At 43.9% G+C, this 17,714-nt stretch overlaps 1 protein-coding gene across 6 annotated transcripts in view; it reads right to left on the bottom strand.

Annotated features, from left to right (window-relative positions):
- Nucleotides 1-2,578: 2,578 nt before the first annotated feature.
- The window catches only part of STAU1 (staufen double-stranded RNA binding protein 1), a 50,544-nt gene continuing 35,408 nt past the window's right edge, over nucleotides 2,579-17,714 (bottom strand). For all 6 annotated transcript variants that reach the window (XM_054573622.1, XM_054573620.1, XM_054573624.1 and 3 more), the window contains 8 exons: nucleotides 12,537-12,749; nucleotides 10,678-10,821; nucleotides 8,319-8,465; nucleotides 6,926-7,001; nucleotides 6,382-6,701; nucleotides 5,653-5,775; nucleotides 4,825-4,910; nucleotides 2,579-3,904 (listed from right to left, as the gene is read on the bottom strand). In XM_054573622.1, coding sequence (XP_054429597.1) covers nucleotides 3,889-3,904; nucleotides 4,825-4,910; nucleotides 5,653-5,775; nucleotides 6,382-6,701; nucleotides 6,926-7,001; nucleotides 8,319-8,465; nucleotides 10,678-10,821; nucleotides 12,537-12,749 — 1,125 coding nt within the window. In that variant the 3' untranslated portion in view covers nucleotides 2,579-3,888. The remainder of the gene's footprint in view (nucleotides 3,905-4,824; nucleotides 4,911-5,652; nucleotides 5,776-6,381; nucleotides 6,702-6,925; nucleotides 7,002-8,318; nucleotides 8,466-10,677; nucleotides 10,822-12,536; nucleotides 12,750-17,714) is intronic.

Raw genomic sequence — 17,714 nt, 5'->3', positions numbered from 1 at the left:
TATTTTTTAAATTGAACTCGGATTAAGCATGTATTAAGCAAAGAGTACAAATTTCCTAAAAGACATTGAATTTTTGCTATTAAAAACTGGATGCTGCTTAAAGTACTAAGTCTGATTAGAATATGGTGAATGAGTTTCACATGTATATTATATACACAGAATGACACATTCCAAGAAAGTAACTGATTTCAGGAACTGAAAACTCCGCTGCCTCCTGTCTTTGAGTTAGCCACTGCTGCTTAGAACACACATTTCTTTAAAAGCCTGTATTTGCTAACTCCTCCTTGCCAATCCAGAACACTTAAGGGCTTGACTAAATCATTATTAATGGATTTAGAAGTTTTGAGTAATTTTTTTTTCTTTTTGGTCTGTTATTAAGGGCATACAGACATTTAGGCACTAAAACCAAAGCTGTAGTGTTGGAAGTTTATAAAGGTACATGCAAACAGAAAGCTACACACTCCATCCTTCTTCCCTGGGCGGCCATATTCCCCTGAGCTCATGTTGGCTCTTACACAGCAAGCAGCAGCACCCTGCTTGGGAACAGCTGGTTTCCTTTCCCATTCATCACACCCATTTCAGACTCCCTCCTACCCCAACAGACCTTGGAATCCTGGCCAAAGCGTCTGTCACAGGGCATGTGCCCTGCAACCATGCACATTAGCTCAGTGAGCTGTGGAAAGAAACCTAGATTCAGAAGTGACACTCTGTAAGACTTTAAGAAACAACAACAACAACAAAAAAAAAAACCAGCTATAAGGAAATCATCTTCACTCATTAACATCTTGTAGTAGGAGGAACTTGATGTCCGCACACCACTATGGGGTGATGGAGTCCCAAGCTTGTCAATCATAGGACCACCAAGGAGCCTCTGCCTTCGAGGACCAATGCTCTACAAATCCAAAGACCCAGTCTTACTCTGGCTGACCCACAATACCATCCATAATTTTACACCTGCCTCAGGCCTTCCTGTCTGCTTTTCTGACCGCATCCTGAAAATCAGGACTGTATCTGTTGTCCCAAGGGCAGAAATACATTGTTTGGGATCAAAGTTTCTCGCCACTCAAGAAAGAGATCATGTTGGGGTAAAATGTAGTGCAAACTGGATTCCCAGGCAGCTCTCTCGAAGCCCATGGAGACAAGAAGTACTGCAGAACGAGTGGGCCCTCCGCAGCCGACGGCAGCTACAGGGCTTGTCCAGAGGCAAGGCTGCTTTGAGTTTACAATCAGACCATTCAAGGACCTCCCATCTGGACAGCTTTCCAAAGCAGCCAATGATGTTTCACCTTTGAAAAACCTCTTACCAAAGAAACCCAGAAATTCTTCCTAACATCCCAGATGTTAAGTGGAAATTGTCACTTTCTGGAGTGCTGTCAATGAGAGCCAACTTGAAACAGCCACCAGAAGTTCTCAGTTATTTAAAATTCTCCTGCCCTGTCACCAGTGTGCCTACTGTGAGGCGTAGGCAGTGTGCCCTGAACCGATGGCTAAGAACACAAGAGAAGGCATAGTAGGTGATAAGTGGAGGATGTAGTTAGCAAGGCTGGGAGGTTGGCTACAAACTCCATGTTGCAGAAAGTACCAGAGAGAAAGTTGTGAAGAACTCGGAGATGCTGGAGATACCAGTATAAATGCATGGCTTTTAAATATATATACAAATAAATAGGTGTGTGTATACATATACATGGGTGGACAAAAGTAGGTGTACAGGTGTATGCGAAAGTTTGTTATTAATACTGTACTACTTTCCACGTGAACTGTAAACCTATCTTTGCCCACCCCTGTACATACACACACACGTATGTACATAATACAGACACGTTTCTGAGGTGTCTGCTTGAATGGCCTAGAAATAGCACACTAGTAGCAATGAGTGCTCCAAGCATCCAGATCTTGGTTTCTAAATGCTTCTGTCACTAAAGGGGACCAGGGCTCCTTGGAGAAATGGCTGAATCTAGGACTGGGCAGGGAAAACATCTTTTCCTTTCACTGCTTTTATGCCTGTAGTGCTGAATCCCCTCCACTCCTCCGCATTTTCCCATAACCTTCTGATGACTTTTGGTTATTCCAGCAGTCCAATCCACAGGCTGGTTTTATTGTGATCAACATTTTTGAGCGTCTTCTAAAATTAAAAGAAAACCACCAGTCCCTTCCTCGGCCAGGCTAGAGAGCAACACCTCCCTTTCCTGCTGAGTGTGAGCGCGCCTCAGGAAGGAAGGAGACTCGGGCTGTCGGGAAGTCTCCGGGTCATTTCTTTGGGTAGCAGAGTCAGGTTCAGATGACAGGCGTCTCCCTTGCACCCGGTGCCCACGCGCCCCTTGCAGCAATGCCCCCCACACCGTGCTTTAGTGCCCTTCCATCTTCCCTTTAGTTACCGCTCAACAGAACCAAAAAAATTCATTAGTAGCTGTTTATTGATAAACAGTTTGGTATAAAGTTATTTCAGGTCTTCAGAATTTTGCCCAAATGGAATCACAAGCATTACAAATTTTTTTTTCTTAAAAAAAGGATATGGGGCAGGTTGGGAGGGGACCCAACCTAGCAGTAGTGGCAACTGAGAATAAATTAACAAAAAAAATTTAGTATTACCATTTATTGGTGACAAACACTAAGTTTTACTTACATTCCATGGGGAGAAAAAATTCCAGCGTAAACAATGAATCGAAGCAGTACTTGCTAGGCTACCGTGCTTTCCAGCTGGACCATGTGCAGAAGCTTACCGCACACACTTCTGTGCACAGTAACACAACATCAAAAGCAACACAGTTTTAGAAATACACATAGATATGTCATTCTTTTCAGCCCTACATGGAGATGCAATCAACAGTATAAAGCACTCGGGGAAACCAATCCGCAGTTTCATATGTACTACATGGAGATCACGTCCTGTAGTGTAGTGAAAGCTATGTGTTCTCAAGAGCCATAGGTATATATACACGATTTTAATAACTTTTAAAACAGAGATCAAAGTTCATTTAAGTTCTGTTGCATTAACAAAAATGAAATAGAAAAGGAGCCAAATGATCGTTTAAAGTTTAAAATTCCTAAATTGTCCAATTTATACAACTGTGGGAAACTTCATCAAAGTTTCTGAGAAGTCCAGGACTGTTTCAGCTAAACCAGAGGGCACACAATTTGCATAACTGAAATGGTCCTGGGTTAGTCCAATAGAATAAAAAGGTATAACCACATACACATGGATTTAATTTTTGCCGGTTAAATTACTGATAAAGTCAGTCTCATAAGTTTCTAAACTGTGCTATGTAACTAGATACAATTGAGAAACTCAAATGAAAATTTATATAGTGTCATTTCAATCAAAAGAAAATAATAAAACTAAGAATATGTATCTCTTTTGGAAGAGAAAGCAGTGGTGATGGTGTGAGAACCACGGAGGCGGTGAGCCATAGCGCGCTGGAAAGGTTAGCTCGCGCTGAGTAGGAAGCATGTGATTTTTCTCTGGTGCTTGCAGCTCTGGGCCGGCTGGTCTAAGGCCTCTCTCCGGCGTGGACGTCCAGGATTTGTCCCAAAGTGTTTGAGTGGGCCAGTCTGAGAAGGGGTCATGCTTTCTGCTTTCTTCTTTCACACAGCAAAAAATACACCAACCAAAAAACCCAAAACCAAGCACTGAAGTGCCTGGGGCACGGACCTGCTGGCTTCACAACTGAGCCCGCCTTCCCCCAAAGCAGCTGCTGCAGTGTGGGGACCGGCCACAGCACGTGCAAGCGGCCACAGCCTCCCGCCCTGGTCACCACTGCTGTCTCCAGTTCTTTACCCATCGCGTCTCTCGGCCCACTGGAGGTATCAGAAATTCCAAATTTTCAAAAGCAGTCTCAGTATTTTCAGTATATGTTGGGGATTTTATAATGGTTCATGGCCAGAAGGGGTTCAGCACCTCCCACACCTTTAAGGAAGAAAAAAATGAAAATGATGCTAGTTTTGAAATTTATGAGAATTAAACCCATGTTAAAAAGAAATTCACAGACACTGAGAGAAGCCAAAAAGCATAGGCCCGACCTTATGATAACTGGATTACAGTCAGGTTTTCACCGGATATATACTGTCAAGTGAAAAAAGCAAGGAGGAGAGTATGTACACAGCATATCATCTCCGGCGGCGGGGGGGGGGAAGAAAATAAGGAAGTGTAAGATTATATTTGCGTAATGAAAGAGGAAGTATCCATACATAAGAAACTAATAAAAATGTGACTGCTGGATGGGGCAGGAACAATGAGCTGGATGGGGCCTGCACGAGGGCCAGACTGATTTATCATGGCGTACCTTTTAAAATAATTTTGATTTTGGAATCCTATGAATATATTATCTATTGTATTTTGCTGTGTATAATGTATACTTTTTTGCCTGAATTTTTGAGGGAGAAACAAGGATGCACATGGGTAGTACTAATTCCATATCTATTATAAATGTTAATTCTTTTATTTATGCTTATGCATTAAAAGTGTAACTCTAGACAGCAATAATGATATCCGTATGCAAAATAATACCCTGGAATACAGTAATTGGTTTTTGTCCTAAATATAAATAAATAACTGAATTTAAAAATTAAAAAACAGAAAATTGTTTTCCCTGAAAGTCTGGGCCAAAAATGTGCGTGCACATTATGCATGGGAGCGCATTATACACAGCAAAATACAGTATTCAAAATTTTTTACAAAGTGGAGCTCTCTGCTCCAAACTTGGAAAGGTTTCCAGGGAACGGGGCAGGGAGTGACTGAGGCCAAGTGTTTCACTACTGAGTTGACCAGTGTGAATTTAACGCAAACAAGGACTAGAACTGCCTTCCCATGCAGATCAGCTCACTCACACAGACATTGGTCCATTTCCTGTTCTTGGCATCTCTGTACTTTGTTGGTCCAACTCAGAGAGCAACTTTAAAATGTTCAGTGCAGCCTAGCAGGGAACAAAAAGAAAAGTCAGACCGCAGCCACTGCCTGGGACCACAGCATAAGACACTGCTTATAGAGGGGGAGGTTTTCCTATCATCCAACAAAGCAGGTGGTTCCACTAAGTAAGCTTCTTTAATGTTTGAATTTTTAATTTAAAAAATAAATTATCTATGGTTACATCATTAAATCACCTGTTAATTTTCTTACACATTTCCTGCTAGTATTTTTAACCTCGTGGTAAGTGGACTGGACAAATTTTATATCCTCCTTTAAAACAAAAACCGACCATGCTTCCTTGTTAGAATACATTATCTTTGGAGACATTAATTTGATGGATGCATAATATTCCATCAGGTGAATGTGCCTAAGTTTATGCACATTAAGCAATCCTTCTCGGTTTTAGCACTTCTCACAACAAAAATTTCATCTGAGCAGAATACCAAAGTAAGGGCCTTCTACAGCTGCCAGAACTCGGGCCTGCAATTCCTGCTTCTAGTAAGAGGTGAACTGAACACGATCTCTGGAGCGGTTCTCGAATCCACGGTCCGCAGGGGAAGGGCTGGCTAAAGCTGCTAAGTTCTCATAAACAGGATGTGACATCAGCCCAGTAAACTAAGAAAAAAGTTCTTCAGAAATATGAAATCCGTGAAACAATCAACTCCCCTCCGTCTGCGGGAAACCCCTTCATGTGTCACCCTGCGGCCTGCAACAGGTCGGAACTAGGCCCGCTGTGTGGGGGAACGCACCATGTCATGACAGGACTCCAAATCCTTTCCAATACCGTGGCTGATCAGAGGCGGCTGAGAGGAGCAATTGATAAGAGATACAAATTCGTTCTTGTTGTTTTTGGGGAAGTCTTTGTATTCAACCTAAGGGGGAAAAGAAAACTGAGGCAAAGGTAGGGAGGAGGTGACTATGAATGGGGGAATGGGGCTTAGCAAAGAGGGGAATGGCGCCTCTCTCCCCAGTCTCAGCCTGACATGGGACGTCATCTTTTGCTCAGTCAGTACAAGACTGTCCGGGGGGCTTGCTGCGGAGGGGTGCCGGGGGCTGCAGGCAGGTCATGGCCACAGCCTCCACAGTCTTCCAGGAGCCTAAATGTCTACTCAAAAACCCCGGTCTAAAAGAAGTCGTGTCTTTACCAGGCAGAAAGGGTCAGCACAAGGAGTCTGTTCTCACCGAAATCTAAATTTATAACTACCACTAGATCAGAGGCTTTGTTATTATTACAGTTGGCTTGGATATTTAAACTTTTATTACCAAAGGTCAAGGATTTTCTCTTACCCTATAGGCTTGTTATACTTCCCATACCTCTCTACCCTTCCTTAGGATGACCCTCTTACCATGCTTTCTCCACCCATCCCCCTTGACAAAGAACTCGACTCTTCAGAATCAGGTACAAAGCTCGTTTTCTGAGGGAAACCCAAATATGACTGCACGGAGGTACAGACCCCACAGCTTGGGCTAGCAGTTACCTGAAATCCCTGGACTCTGGAAAGATAGTCCAACTGCTCAGAGGGTCTTGTGAGAGGTCCATGGGGTACGTGGCCTGAAGAGATGTTATTCTTTAAAATGGTCTCGGCTGTGGGCGAGGTGCCCCCATACAACAATTCACGGGCTATCATGGCAGTTACCGTGGCCTTGGCAGGATTCGGAGCTGCCCTGGTAAAATCTTTGGTGTGATGTCCTTGACTGACTCCTACGGCCTGGGCCACCTCGGGCACCATGGGAAGAATTCCAGCAGGCAGTTGCTGATGACTAAGATAAGGCATCCTAAATTCATCCTCTTTATTGCCTGGGGAGGAACACACAGACAAATCAACACAAGTCCACACGCACTGCCTGCCTGGAAAGATACTACAAACCCCATCCACCTGCCCACCCTCAGCATACACACTGGCACAAGGATGATGCAGAGTTGAATGTGCTGAAACTTGTTCATGGGCACCTGCTATTATCAGGAACCAAGCAAATCCCAAAATCACATTTAGATCGAGACAATATTAACATCACACTTACTAGTCACATTTTCATCCCCAGAGCCAGGTTCAAAAAAGGTTACTTTTCTTCCATCCCCTGGTTTCTTTATAGGTGTCTTAAAAACAAACAAAAAAGAGGGGGGTTATGAATATAAGTCAAACTGTTGAAAAGTTAGTTCCATTAGTTCCTGCCGTCTACAGATTATAAACTCCAATTAACATCTGTCTTTGGTTTTGACACGTGTGAAAGATAAGGAGGCAATCCGCAGAAAGCCCTCCTCCCAAAGCCTGACCACTGGTTTGCTTCTGCCGCCCAGCAAACCCAAAGGCAAAGAAAGTCTCACTCTCTCCCAGTACACAGGCCCCCAAACACAGACCCCAGCCTGTCCACAGACAGATGCACCAGACCAAATGCTGGGCCTCCGTCTGCACAGGAAGAGAAGGGAGCATGAAATCAGAAGGAGCCAGAAGACACTATACTGGTAGAGCCCAAGGTGGGAAAAGATGCTTTTACACTGAAGCTAAAAAATATTTCCTGCAGCTAGTAAGGTGACATTTCCAGAGATGACAAACTGAGAGGGAAATGTTACTAGATAAAAATTTTGTCAAACACAAGGTCTCTTTTCTGAGAAGGTAAGGATGCCTATGAATGCTCTACAAGGTTTTGGAATAAAAAAACCCAGATCCAAGTCCAGAATCTATACAGATTCTCTGACAAGTGTTTGGGGTCCTACTTATTAACTGTGTGGCCACAGCAGATGCTGCTTCTCAAAGTGGATACAACTGGCCGAGGGCCGTGAATCAGTCCTTGGTTTTGCAAGCATATCCCGACAGGAGCGTTCAGAGACTGGAGACAAGGTCAGGCAAGGCTTTCGGTGGGGCACCGCTTAAAAGTCTTGGGAGGAGTAAAATTTTCAATACAGGATTGTTTCTTATCTAGTGTTAAATTTATAAAGAAAAAAAGAAATCTCAAGTCTAAACTATAGATTTGGCCCTGCCTCTAAAATCATACTATTTCAGTGTCCCAGAAAAACCAAAGCCTGCTCCACAGCGAACAAAAGCCCAAGTTGAGAAATCTTTTATGCAGGCCTCATTCTATGAGTGCAAATGGTGGAATCACAGATTCATTAATTTCAAGCCCAATTTACCAACAGAGAAGCAAGCTGCCCTCCAGCAAAGCATCCTAGACCACAAAGACACCGTGAGAGTAACAACTTGACTCAGAAGCATTCTTGCGGCCATGGACGAGCGTCTCCCCTTCTGACCACCTTATAATGGCCTGAATGGAGAAGACGCTGATCGGCAGGGCTGCTTCACAGCCAGAAGGGCCAAGGCCTGCCTTGAAGCTTGGCTCTGGAGGTACCAGAGTCCCCAGGACGAGGGGGAGGTCATCTTGCAAATAGAGACAAGGACACACAGCCCCAAGGAGTCACCTTATCCTCTGATTTGAGCGCTGGTTTGGTGGGCTGAGCTTGTGGGACTTTGAAACCAAGAATCTCCAGCATGTTCTCAGCCGCGTTGCGCTTGGCTACCTTCTTATTGGTGCCCATTCCCTCTGCAGTATGATTTCCCACTTTCACCTGCATGAAGAAGACAAGACTCATATTAGTGCTTAAACCTTCACAGTAAAAACCAGTCAGGAACTGATGTGCTGGCCAAAGAATCCAGCACTGGTCAGAAGCCAGGCAGCTAAGCAGCAGCACCCAGGAGTTGGTCTGCACCAGCCTGCAAAAGCGGATTGGTAAATATGCAGGAATTGAGAGAACTTGTTAAAGGTAACCATTACCAAACAGTCTCATATTGTATAAGCTTATAGTGAAATAAATTAGTTCAACAAACAGGAAATGAATACTTAAGACTCATCACTTCCTAATTTGACTACATTTCAGAGTTACCTATGCTTTTGAAGTTCTTTACGTCTATTGTATTTGTATGGTGGAAATATTACATAATTGTGTGCTGCTGCTCATCTCTTCCCGACTCGATAACCAGGAGTAAAGACAGCGATGGTAGGGTTCCCACCACCAAAATCTGCGAACACTACAGAGCAAGACAGGTTTTGTTGAATGTCTATTCTAGACTTAAATGACAGAGAAAAGGTTAACAAGGCAGATTAAGCTTAAATGCATGTCAAGTCTCACCAAGACATTGTAACTAGTATAAAAAACTGAAAATTCTTCTAGTCAGCGAAAATTATCTGATTGAGCAGAGAAGTCACTAATATTGCTTACAAGTGAGAAAAGTTCCGACATGTCTTTGTTGTTTTACTTTCATCTCACTTGCTACTGTGAACAAAAATACCAACCAATACTCATCCTAGAACTACACTCACTTGTCAGTGACATGAGCAGCCTGGATAGTACAAGCATTGATTGATAGTCTGATTTTATAACACTACTGTTACTGACAATCACACTAAAGTGATGTATGAACTTTAAAGAATATTATACATATGAAATATATTATTTGTAAACTCTGTGCTACACATCCTTTCTATTAATAAAATTTATAAAATATCTGTATGTTTATATATACAGAGTGGGGCAAAAGTAGGTTTATAGTTGTGAGTATATGAAAGTTTATTCTTGTACTATTATTTACTAATTATTGTATTATTTTCCATATGAACTGGAAACTACCTTTGCCACACCCTGTAGGTGTGAACACCTCCACACACATGCACCCCTCGAGCATACTGCTCTCTCCTAAGAGCTGATTGTGAAACATATTCCAGAACACCCACAGTCTACAATCCCCTTGCAAGCTGGTCTGACCAAAACCAAAAGCCCCATGTCACAAAACTGCGAGAGTCAGGGAAACCTTCCCTGGCCTGTAAAGAGGGGCCTGGGGTTGAATCCCGACTAATCATCTACCAGCTATTTGCGCTTGGGCAAGTTCATTACTGATCTTCTCAGCCAGCTGGTTTCCTCTTGCAGAATGGATCAATCACTACTCTTCTCGCCTTCCCATGGGGGAGGTGAAACGCACCAGGCTAAGTGGTGATGCTTTAAGTGGTAAACTGATACACAAGAGTTAAATGCCTTGGTTTTCAGCAGAAAACACTACTAGATTCAAATCACAAATTAGCGGCCCATGTGAATATCTGTTTAATAAGCTAGGCACGAGGAGAAACCCTCTGTGCTACTCTGAAGTGTCACTGCAATCTAAGAAGAGCCAACCTGGACTCCAGATTCTACAGAAGGATTAGGAGAAGCAGGAAGAGATAATCTGATACAACTTATAAAATTTATCTTCTGAAAAGGATATAAACATTAAGGTACATGTAATGAAGAAAACAACTCTAGCCCTAGCTGGTGTGGCCCCGTGGACTGAGGACCAGACTGGGAATCGAAAGGTCACAGGTTCGGTTCCAGGTTAGGGTACATGTCTGAGTTGTGGGCCAGGTCCCCGGCTGGTGACGTGTGAGAGGCAACCAATCAATGTTTCCTTTTCTTCCTCTCTCCCTTCCCCTTTCTCTAAAAAATAAAAACTTCAAAAAAAGAAAAAATTTACCCACAATTCCATCACTCCGGCACTCTTCTAAATTGGCATGTTGTGCCCAAACTCCTACCTACTGACAGCACCTGCGGTGTATGCAGAAATAAGGCTTCGAGGCACCAAGTTACTGCAAGCAACGTGGTCTTAATAGCGACAATGTTGAGGGCAGGGAGCGGCCCACTGGACTGATGCACCAGACCCGGCCTCCTCAGGAAGGCGTCTGACCCTGGATATCATCCGGCTTGAGACAGGACAAAGTCAGAGAAGGGACGTCCACAAGCCACACTGACCCACCTGCATCACAAACTCCCTGCGGCGCGGGAGGCCTCGCTCTGTGAGAAGCATGTACTCCGGCTCCTTGTCCTTTTTTGCCTGCTGGATCTGGGCGAGTCTGCTAATGGGATTCATCGCCTGGCCATGTTCCGGGCCGCTCTGTACCTGAGGAACAATTATTGCGGAAACCATGTACCATATGAGTCACAGAAAGGACTTGGCCAATTCAGAGGTTAGGACATGACAAGAGTTACTTTTTGTTGCTCTAATGGCTCAGAATTAATCTGCTCTTTTTAAACCTTTTTTAAATTGTAAGATGATTAATGATTTTCTATTATTGTTCTAAAGTGATTTTTAAGGACTTCTTAGCAAACCAACATCAACATTTCACTATGAGTGGGCAAGCATCATTGCAATGACTGTTTTTCAACAATTTCAACATATTACAGTGATTAAAAAGGTAGAAAAAAATAAGAACACTATTCCTAAAATTTCCCAAAACTCTGTACCATAAGATGGGTTCCCAACTTTCTTAACAATGACTCAAAATCCAGAAACCATTAAAAGTATACAAAAAATAAAATAAAATCAAGCTCATGCCACACAGAGAGAGGAACCCAAGAACCCCACAGTGATCACCGCCGGCGTCAAGGAATCCTCACCCACTCTGACAAGCATTTCCAGGATGTATTAAGCAAAAAAAGGAAATTGCAAAAGTATGCTACCTTTTCTATGTACAGTATGCTAATGTGTGTACCCAAAATCTGGATCTCGATACTGCATGAAACCATAGTGACAGTCCTGACATTCATAAAACGTCCCTCCATGGACTCCTGTCCCAGCTTTGAGGCTGGGGGTGGAGGACAAGACAGTGTTCGATAGGTCTATTGGCAAGACCCAAAACTCCAAAACAAGAAGATGAGGGGCCCAAAAACCCAGAATTTATTTATAAAAAATTGCGTACTTATTCTTACATGTTTAAACTTCAATCACCTTCAAAGTGCTCTCCATTTGATGCAATATATCTATCAAGACATCTTTTCCACTGCTCAAAAAGTTTTCGAACGCGTTGATTTTGATGCCTTTTAGTGTTTGTGGTTTTTTGTTTTGCCTCTTCCACATCGGCAAAACGTTTCTCTTTGAGGATGTTTTTCATCCAGGGAAATAAAAAAATGTCGCTCAGGGCGAGGCTGGGTAAATAGGGAGGGTGGGGTAGAGGGGTCATGCCATTTTTTGGTCAAAAACTGAGGAACACTCAGCACAGTGTAAGCAAGTGAGCTCATAAATCACCCATCATGAAATGAGCAAAAGTGCTGAGTCTTCAAAAAAAAATTCACTGAAGCCAAATGCAGCCTCTCACACCCCCACCAACTAGCACTCTGATGTAGATGGGCTCCTAGAACACTCACGTCATGGGGGAACCCTCTACTACAAGGGGCCACCCTCGAGAAGACAATTCCAGTTTTCTCTGGAGGGGTCCCCCCGCATATAGTGAGGTATCTTCCTCCTACACCTGCCCCTGGCCATCTCTCCGCCCACGAACCCCCCTCCCGGTGCATGGGCGCAGCAGTCCATCGGAGGGCGCTCACTTCACGGCTCTCCCCGCAGGCAGGCACTGACCGCCCTCATGACCACAGGGCTGCGAACACCCACATCTGCATGTTCATGCCTGCAGGTGACTCCCCTGAACCCAGCTCAGTGGCCTTACCTACCTCACCTGGGGCTCCCAAGAGAACTACACAAGGTGGCCCCTGTATAGAGTCTCCCGGGTCTGGCATTTGTGCATTAGCTCCCTCCACTTCCACTAGCGTCAGCACTAGTCTCTCCAGTTCCCCAAATGTCACAATGGAAACACGCTCTTCATCCAGAAAGGCACTTACCCTGACTATGGGTTTTGTTTTCTTTTTGATTCGGGGCTTCACCCGCTCAACTGCAGGCAGAGGTGGTAACTTCTTCAGCTCTTCAAGAACAGCTATAGCAGCATTTTTCTTTGAAATCTTCTTGCTTTTCCCTTCACCTTCCCCCACAAACTCCCCAACTGACACCTTGGTCACAAAGCTCTTCATGTGGGGCGGGCCACTCTCCCGGGCGACCTGTTTTAGAGGGAAAGACTGCGTGAAAGCGTGACAGACACTTAATACAACCTGTAGGGCACACTGGTTAGCACACTACTTCACATGAGACACAGGTGAAGGGGAATTAGGGACAAAACCCATAAAGTGAAGGGAATATAAATGTCAGCAAAAGGAAACAGTGATCATGCTGGATGCCTTTTCTTCAACTTTTTCTTTTTTCAAACGTGTTAATGCTCTGGGCTCTGAGGAGCCCCACACAGTGAGGCATGGAAGAGGACAATGTGTTCTACCGCCACCCTTCCGTAAGGATGGCTCACATCTCCCTGCGGTCACAGACTGTTCTGAGTTTAGGGCGATCCCCTGCACATGGCAGAAAGGAAGCTGTCCCAGCAATGCCCAGAAATAATTAGAGCAGAAATGAATTCAAGTGTAATATTTGCTCTGACCCTTTGGTCAAAATTGACCATATTAAATACTGGCTGCTATGCAGTTGTAAAAAAGAATGAGAAAATCTCTAAGCACTGAGTGTGATTTCCAGCACACAGTAAACAAACAAAAGCAAACTGAAGAAGAGCCTAGATGGTACCCTAACATCTGTGTTTTAAAAAGTTTTACATATATGTAAACACACACATATAAATAGACACATGTGTTTATATGGTGATGGGGGGGGGGACAGAAAGGAGAAAGCAATAGAATTAGTTCCCTACAGCAGGTGGGAGGGATTAGGGGTAGAGCGGGGCCAAGGTGACACTTCTGAATGTGTCTTTTTTGTCCACTTTGGACTTTTGGAACCATTTAGTATTTTAAATTCTAAAAATATAAAAATAAATCAACAAAGATAGGGAAAAACATTAAAATGGAACATGAACAGAAACTTAATGCATATCAAAGTGATTACATGCTCACACAGAAAGAAAGTAAAAGTTGAATCCTACCAGACACTGTTGGAAAAAAACTAAGATGACTTATACTACCAGATTTCAAGACTTCCAATAAAGTTCCAGCAACTGCAGCACGATGGTATTGTTGAAGGACAAACCGATCGATAAAACAGACAGAATGCAGAAATAGACCTATACATATACATATAGTTGCTTGATTTTGGGCAAACACACCAAAGCAAATCCAAAGTCCCCTGGCCAAGTAGCCTGGGTGGTTGTAGTGTCATCCTGATATGCCATGGTTGCAGGTTTGATTCCCAGTAAGGGTACAGAAGAATCAACCAATGAATGCGTAAATAAGTGGAACAACAAATTGATGTTTCTCTCTCTCCTCCCCCTCTCTAAAATTGGTGAATTTTTTAAAAAATTAAATAAAAACATGGGCCCTAGCTGGTATGGCTCAGTGGATTAAGCTCCGTCCTATGAACCAAAGGGTTGCAGGTTCAATTCCCAGTATAGGACACATGTCTGTATTGCAGGCCAGGTCCCCAGCACAGGGCGTGTAAAATGCAACTGCACATTGATGTTTCTCTCCCTCTCTTTCTACCTCCCTCCTCCTCTCTAAAAATAAATAAATAAATAAATAAAATAAAAACATAGTATTGGAGCAACTAGATATCCACACGAGAAAAAACCCCTGAACCATGATATCAAACTCAACCACCAACAAATATTAACTTGCACAAGAACACAGACCTACATGTGAAAGTTAACACTATACAGCTTTGAGAAAACAGAATTCATGACCATGAAGTTATTAGCAAAGAACACAACCATAAAGAAAATAAAAATTTTTAACTCAAAATTAAAAACTGCTCATTAAAAAACACTTGAAAAGTGAAAAGAGGAACCTATAGAAGGACTGGATATTTGCAATATATGTATCTGACAAAGGATTTATATCCAGAATATTTAAAGATATCCTACAAGGCAATAATAAAAAGATCAACTACTCAAAGAAATGCTTGAACAGGTACTTTACAAAATTAGATCTCTTAATGGCCAATAAGCATATAAAAAGAGTGTCCTGGCCTGGCTGGTGTGGCTCAGTGGACTGAGCTCCAGCCTGCATACGAAAGGGTCACTGGTTTGATTCCCAGTCAGGGCACAGGCCTGGGTCGCAGGCTAGGTTCCCTGGTGTGGGGCGTGCAAGAGGCAACCACACATTGATGTTTCTCTCCCTCTCCCTCCCTTCCCCTTTGTTTAAAAACAAACAAACAAACAAACAAACCCAAGAACAACAAAAAACCTAAAAAAAGAGCGTGTCCACCATCAGTGCTATGCTCCCCAGGTGGGAATGAAGAGACGTCACGCCCCGAGAGGCCTCGACTGCCCTACACAGGAAGAAGCCTGCTGGAAGGGCCTGGCTTGCACAGTCCCTGCAGACCGATTCGATTTTTTTTTTTTTTTTAATCCTCACCTGAGGACATGTCTTCATTACTTTTAGAGAGAGAGAAACATCGACGTGAGAAAAAAAGACCAACTGGTTGCCTCTGGTACATAGCGGGACTGGGGATCAGACTGCAACATAGGTATGCGCCCTGACTGGTGTCAAACCTGCAACCCTGCGGTTATGGGACAATGCTCCAACCAAGCCACACCGACCAGGGCCCCGCAGACGGGTGTGAGCGAGCTCCCCTAGTTCACCGCCCCCCCCCCCGCCGCCCTTACACTACACCTCCCACACCAGCAGCCCAGATTCCGAAACCCTCCGGCTCTGAACAGTGCTCTCCCTGTCCTCGCAGCAGCAGCCACCCTGACCGCTAGCGTCCTACTCACAGCTCCACCCTCGCCCCTCAGCAAACACTGTCGCTGTCTATTCAGAGTGTGATCCCACCTACATCTGGAGTTTGACCTGCAATGTGTTTACTGTGATCGAGTCACAAGTGCCTCCCAGTGACTGTATCAATCAGCACCATCACAGTTTCCAACTAAAACTATGTATTTTATCGAAATATCAAGCTGTATACATTTTTCTAAAGAACTCTGTAAACGGCTCCTGTCTTCTACCAAACACTTAACTCAGCTTCCTACGCAACAAGATTTTACTATCGAAAACTTAGTTTTAAAAAAAAAACTATTCTGTTCATTTAGTTATTAAATACTTGCTTGGCAACCACAATATGCCAGGTAATCTTCCAGGTGCAAGAGACAGAGCTGTGGGGGAATATGGAAGCCTCTGCTCAACCTAATAATGGAAGTCAATAGGAACCTTTGATGAGGTATTTAATATATAAGCACTCACATCAACAAACTCATAGCCACAAACTGAACACACACTGTAATGTTTTAAATTATTACTTTAGCCCTGGCTGGATGGCTCAGTTATTTGGTACGCCATACATCAAAAGGCTGCAGGTTCAATCCCCAGTAGGGTTGGGTACAGGTGGCAACCAACCAATGCTTCTCACATTGATGTTTCTCTCTCACCCCGCTTCCTCCCTCCCTCTCTCTCTTAAAAAAAAATAAAAGGCAATAAATATATCCTTGAGTGAGGATTAAAAAAAAAAGCTTTTTACTTTAAAAGATATTCACCACCAGAAGGCACTCCCACAATTTCTCTTGTGACTACTTGACAACTCTGGACCGCATGCTACATATTCCTGAACAAACGTCTGAAAGCCAAATCCGAAACCTAAACAAAAATGCAAGTCGATGAAAGCAACCCGGTCCCCAAACCCCACAGAGCCAAGCCTAAAATGGTAATTTCTCACTCAAGTTCCAGAAAGCTCCATGACTCTCAAGCCAGGCAATGACTAGTGTGAGCAGGCGGCAAGCTTCCCAGGGATTCAGGGCCCTGGCCCCAGCAGTCATCTCTGAAACCCTGAGGGGACCCAGGAAGTCAAACATCTCTGACTCCAACCGTCTTGGTACCGCTCCCTCCAATCTTTGCAAATCCATGCGTGTGCCAGACTAATCCCCCAGGAGGCAGAGAGAAGGAACATTTCTTCCCTTTCCTGCAACAGGTGCCCAAGGAGACCCTGTGGCTTCTTGGGGTAAAGCTCCCACTGAGTTCCCACCCAACAACCAGTCCTGTCAATTCCGTGTGACGCCCGTCTCATCGCCTCCCCTCTCTCCACCTCCCACTCCCAACAGAGGGCGGGGAGTTGGAAGGGAGGAAGGGCAGGGCAAGAGCCCGAGACCCTCTGTGCTCTGCACTCCGGGAGGGGAACCAAAGAAACCTGACCTTGCCTGCCAGGACGGGGCACGGATGGGTATGGGGGAGGCGGGGTGGCCCTGCCCCCATGGCACGTGGGCAGGCGCGGCCAAGCTGCAGGTCAGAAATCATCATCAATCAGCTGATGGATTAAGGACTAAACTCAGTTCCCAATTTGGGGTGCTAGCATATAATATACGTAAGGAGATACATGTATTTTATGAAGGTTAGGCATAAAATTTGGGAGTTACTTGTAACTGCAGAAATGCCACAAAATAAGCTTATGAACCACTTTAAATTGTTTTAAGCAGATGTTACACTGTAAATTACATCTGCCTAAGTAACAATGTCTGAGTTTAAAGCTCTTCAGAAGACTAAGCATACTCTGTAAGAGAGTATACTCTCTGTAAGTCTGAAAGACCAAACAAGTGAAAAAGAAATCTGCATTGTATATTAAAACATAACTTTGCATAACCAAGCACGGAAATCGAAATAGTCTGATACATGTCAAATTCTAAGGAAAACATTTTAAAAATCCTCCCTTATCTGCCTAGTTTTTGACTCACTGTGTCTCTGAAGGAAATGCACACTAAAGGTAACTTACTGTTCATTTTCTGCTAACAGCCATTAATTACTGTTTTTAGACCACAAAGTCTCCAACAACTAGGGGAACAGATGATGGACAATGACAAAACTTGTCCTTTATAAAATTACTCTGGTAAGATTTTTAGGAACCAATTAAGATTCTTAATATTTGGGGTAGAGATGCTTCAGACAGTCTAATGGACCGCCCCCCCCTCGCCCCCGCACCGAAGAATACCCATGTGGACATAAACCAGTGTTCTCCAGGCCATTTTAGGAGGCTCAGACCTACTCAGGCCA

This window comes from Pteronotus mesoamericanus, unplaced genomic scaffold, assembly GCF_021234165.1.
Source record: "Pteronotus mesoamericanus isolate MK-2021 breed Mesoamerican mustached bat unplaced genomic scaffold, CSHL_Meso_final contig_25, whole genome shotgun sequence".
NCBI classification, from domain to species: Eukaryota; Metazoa; Chordata; class Mammalia; order Chiroptera; family Mormoopidae; genus Pteronotus; species Pteronotus mesoamericanus.
This window is presented reverse-complemented; position numbering and strand designations above follow the sequence as displayed.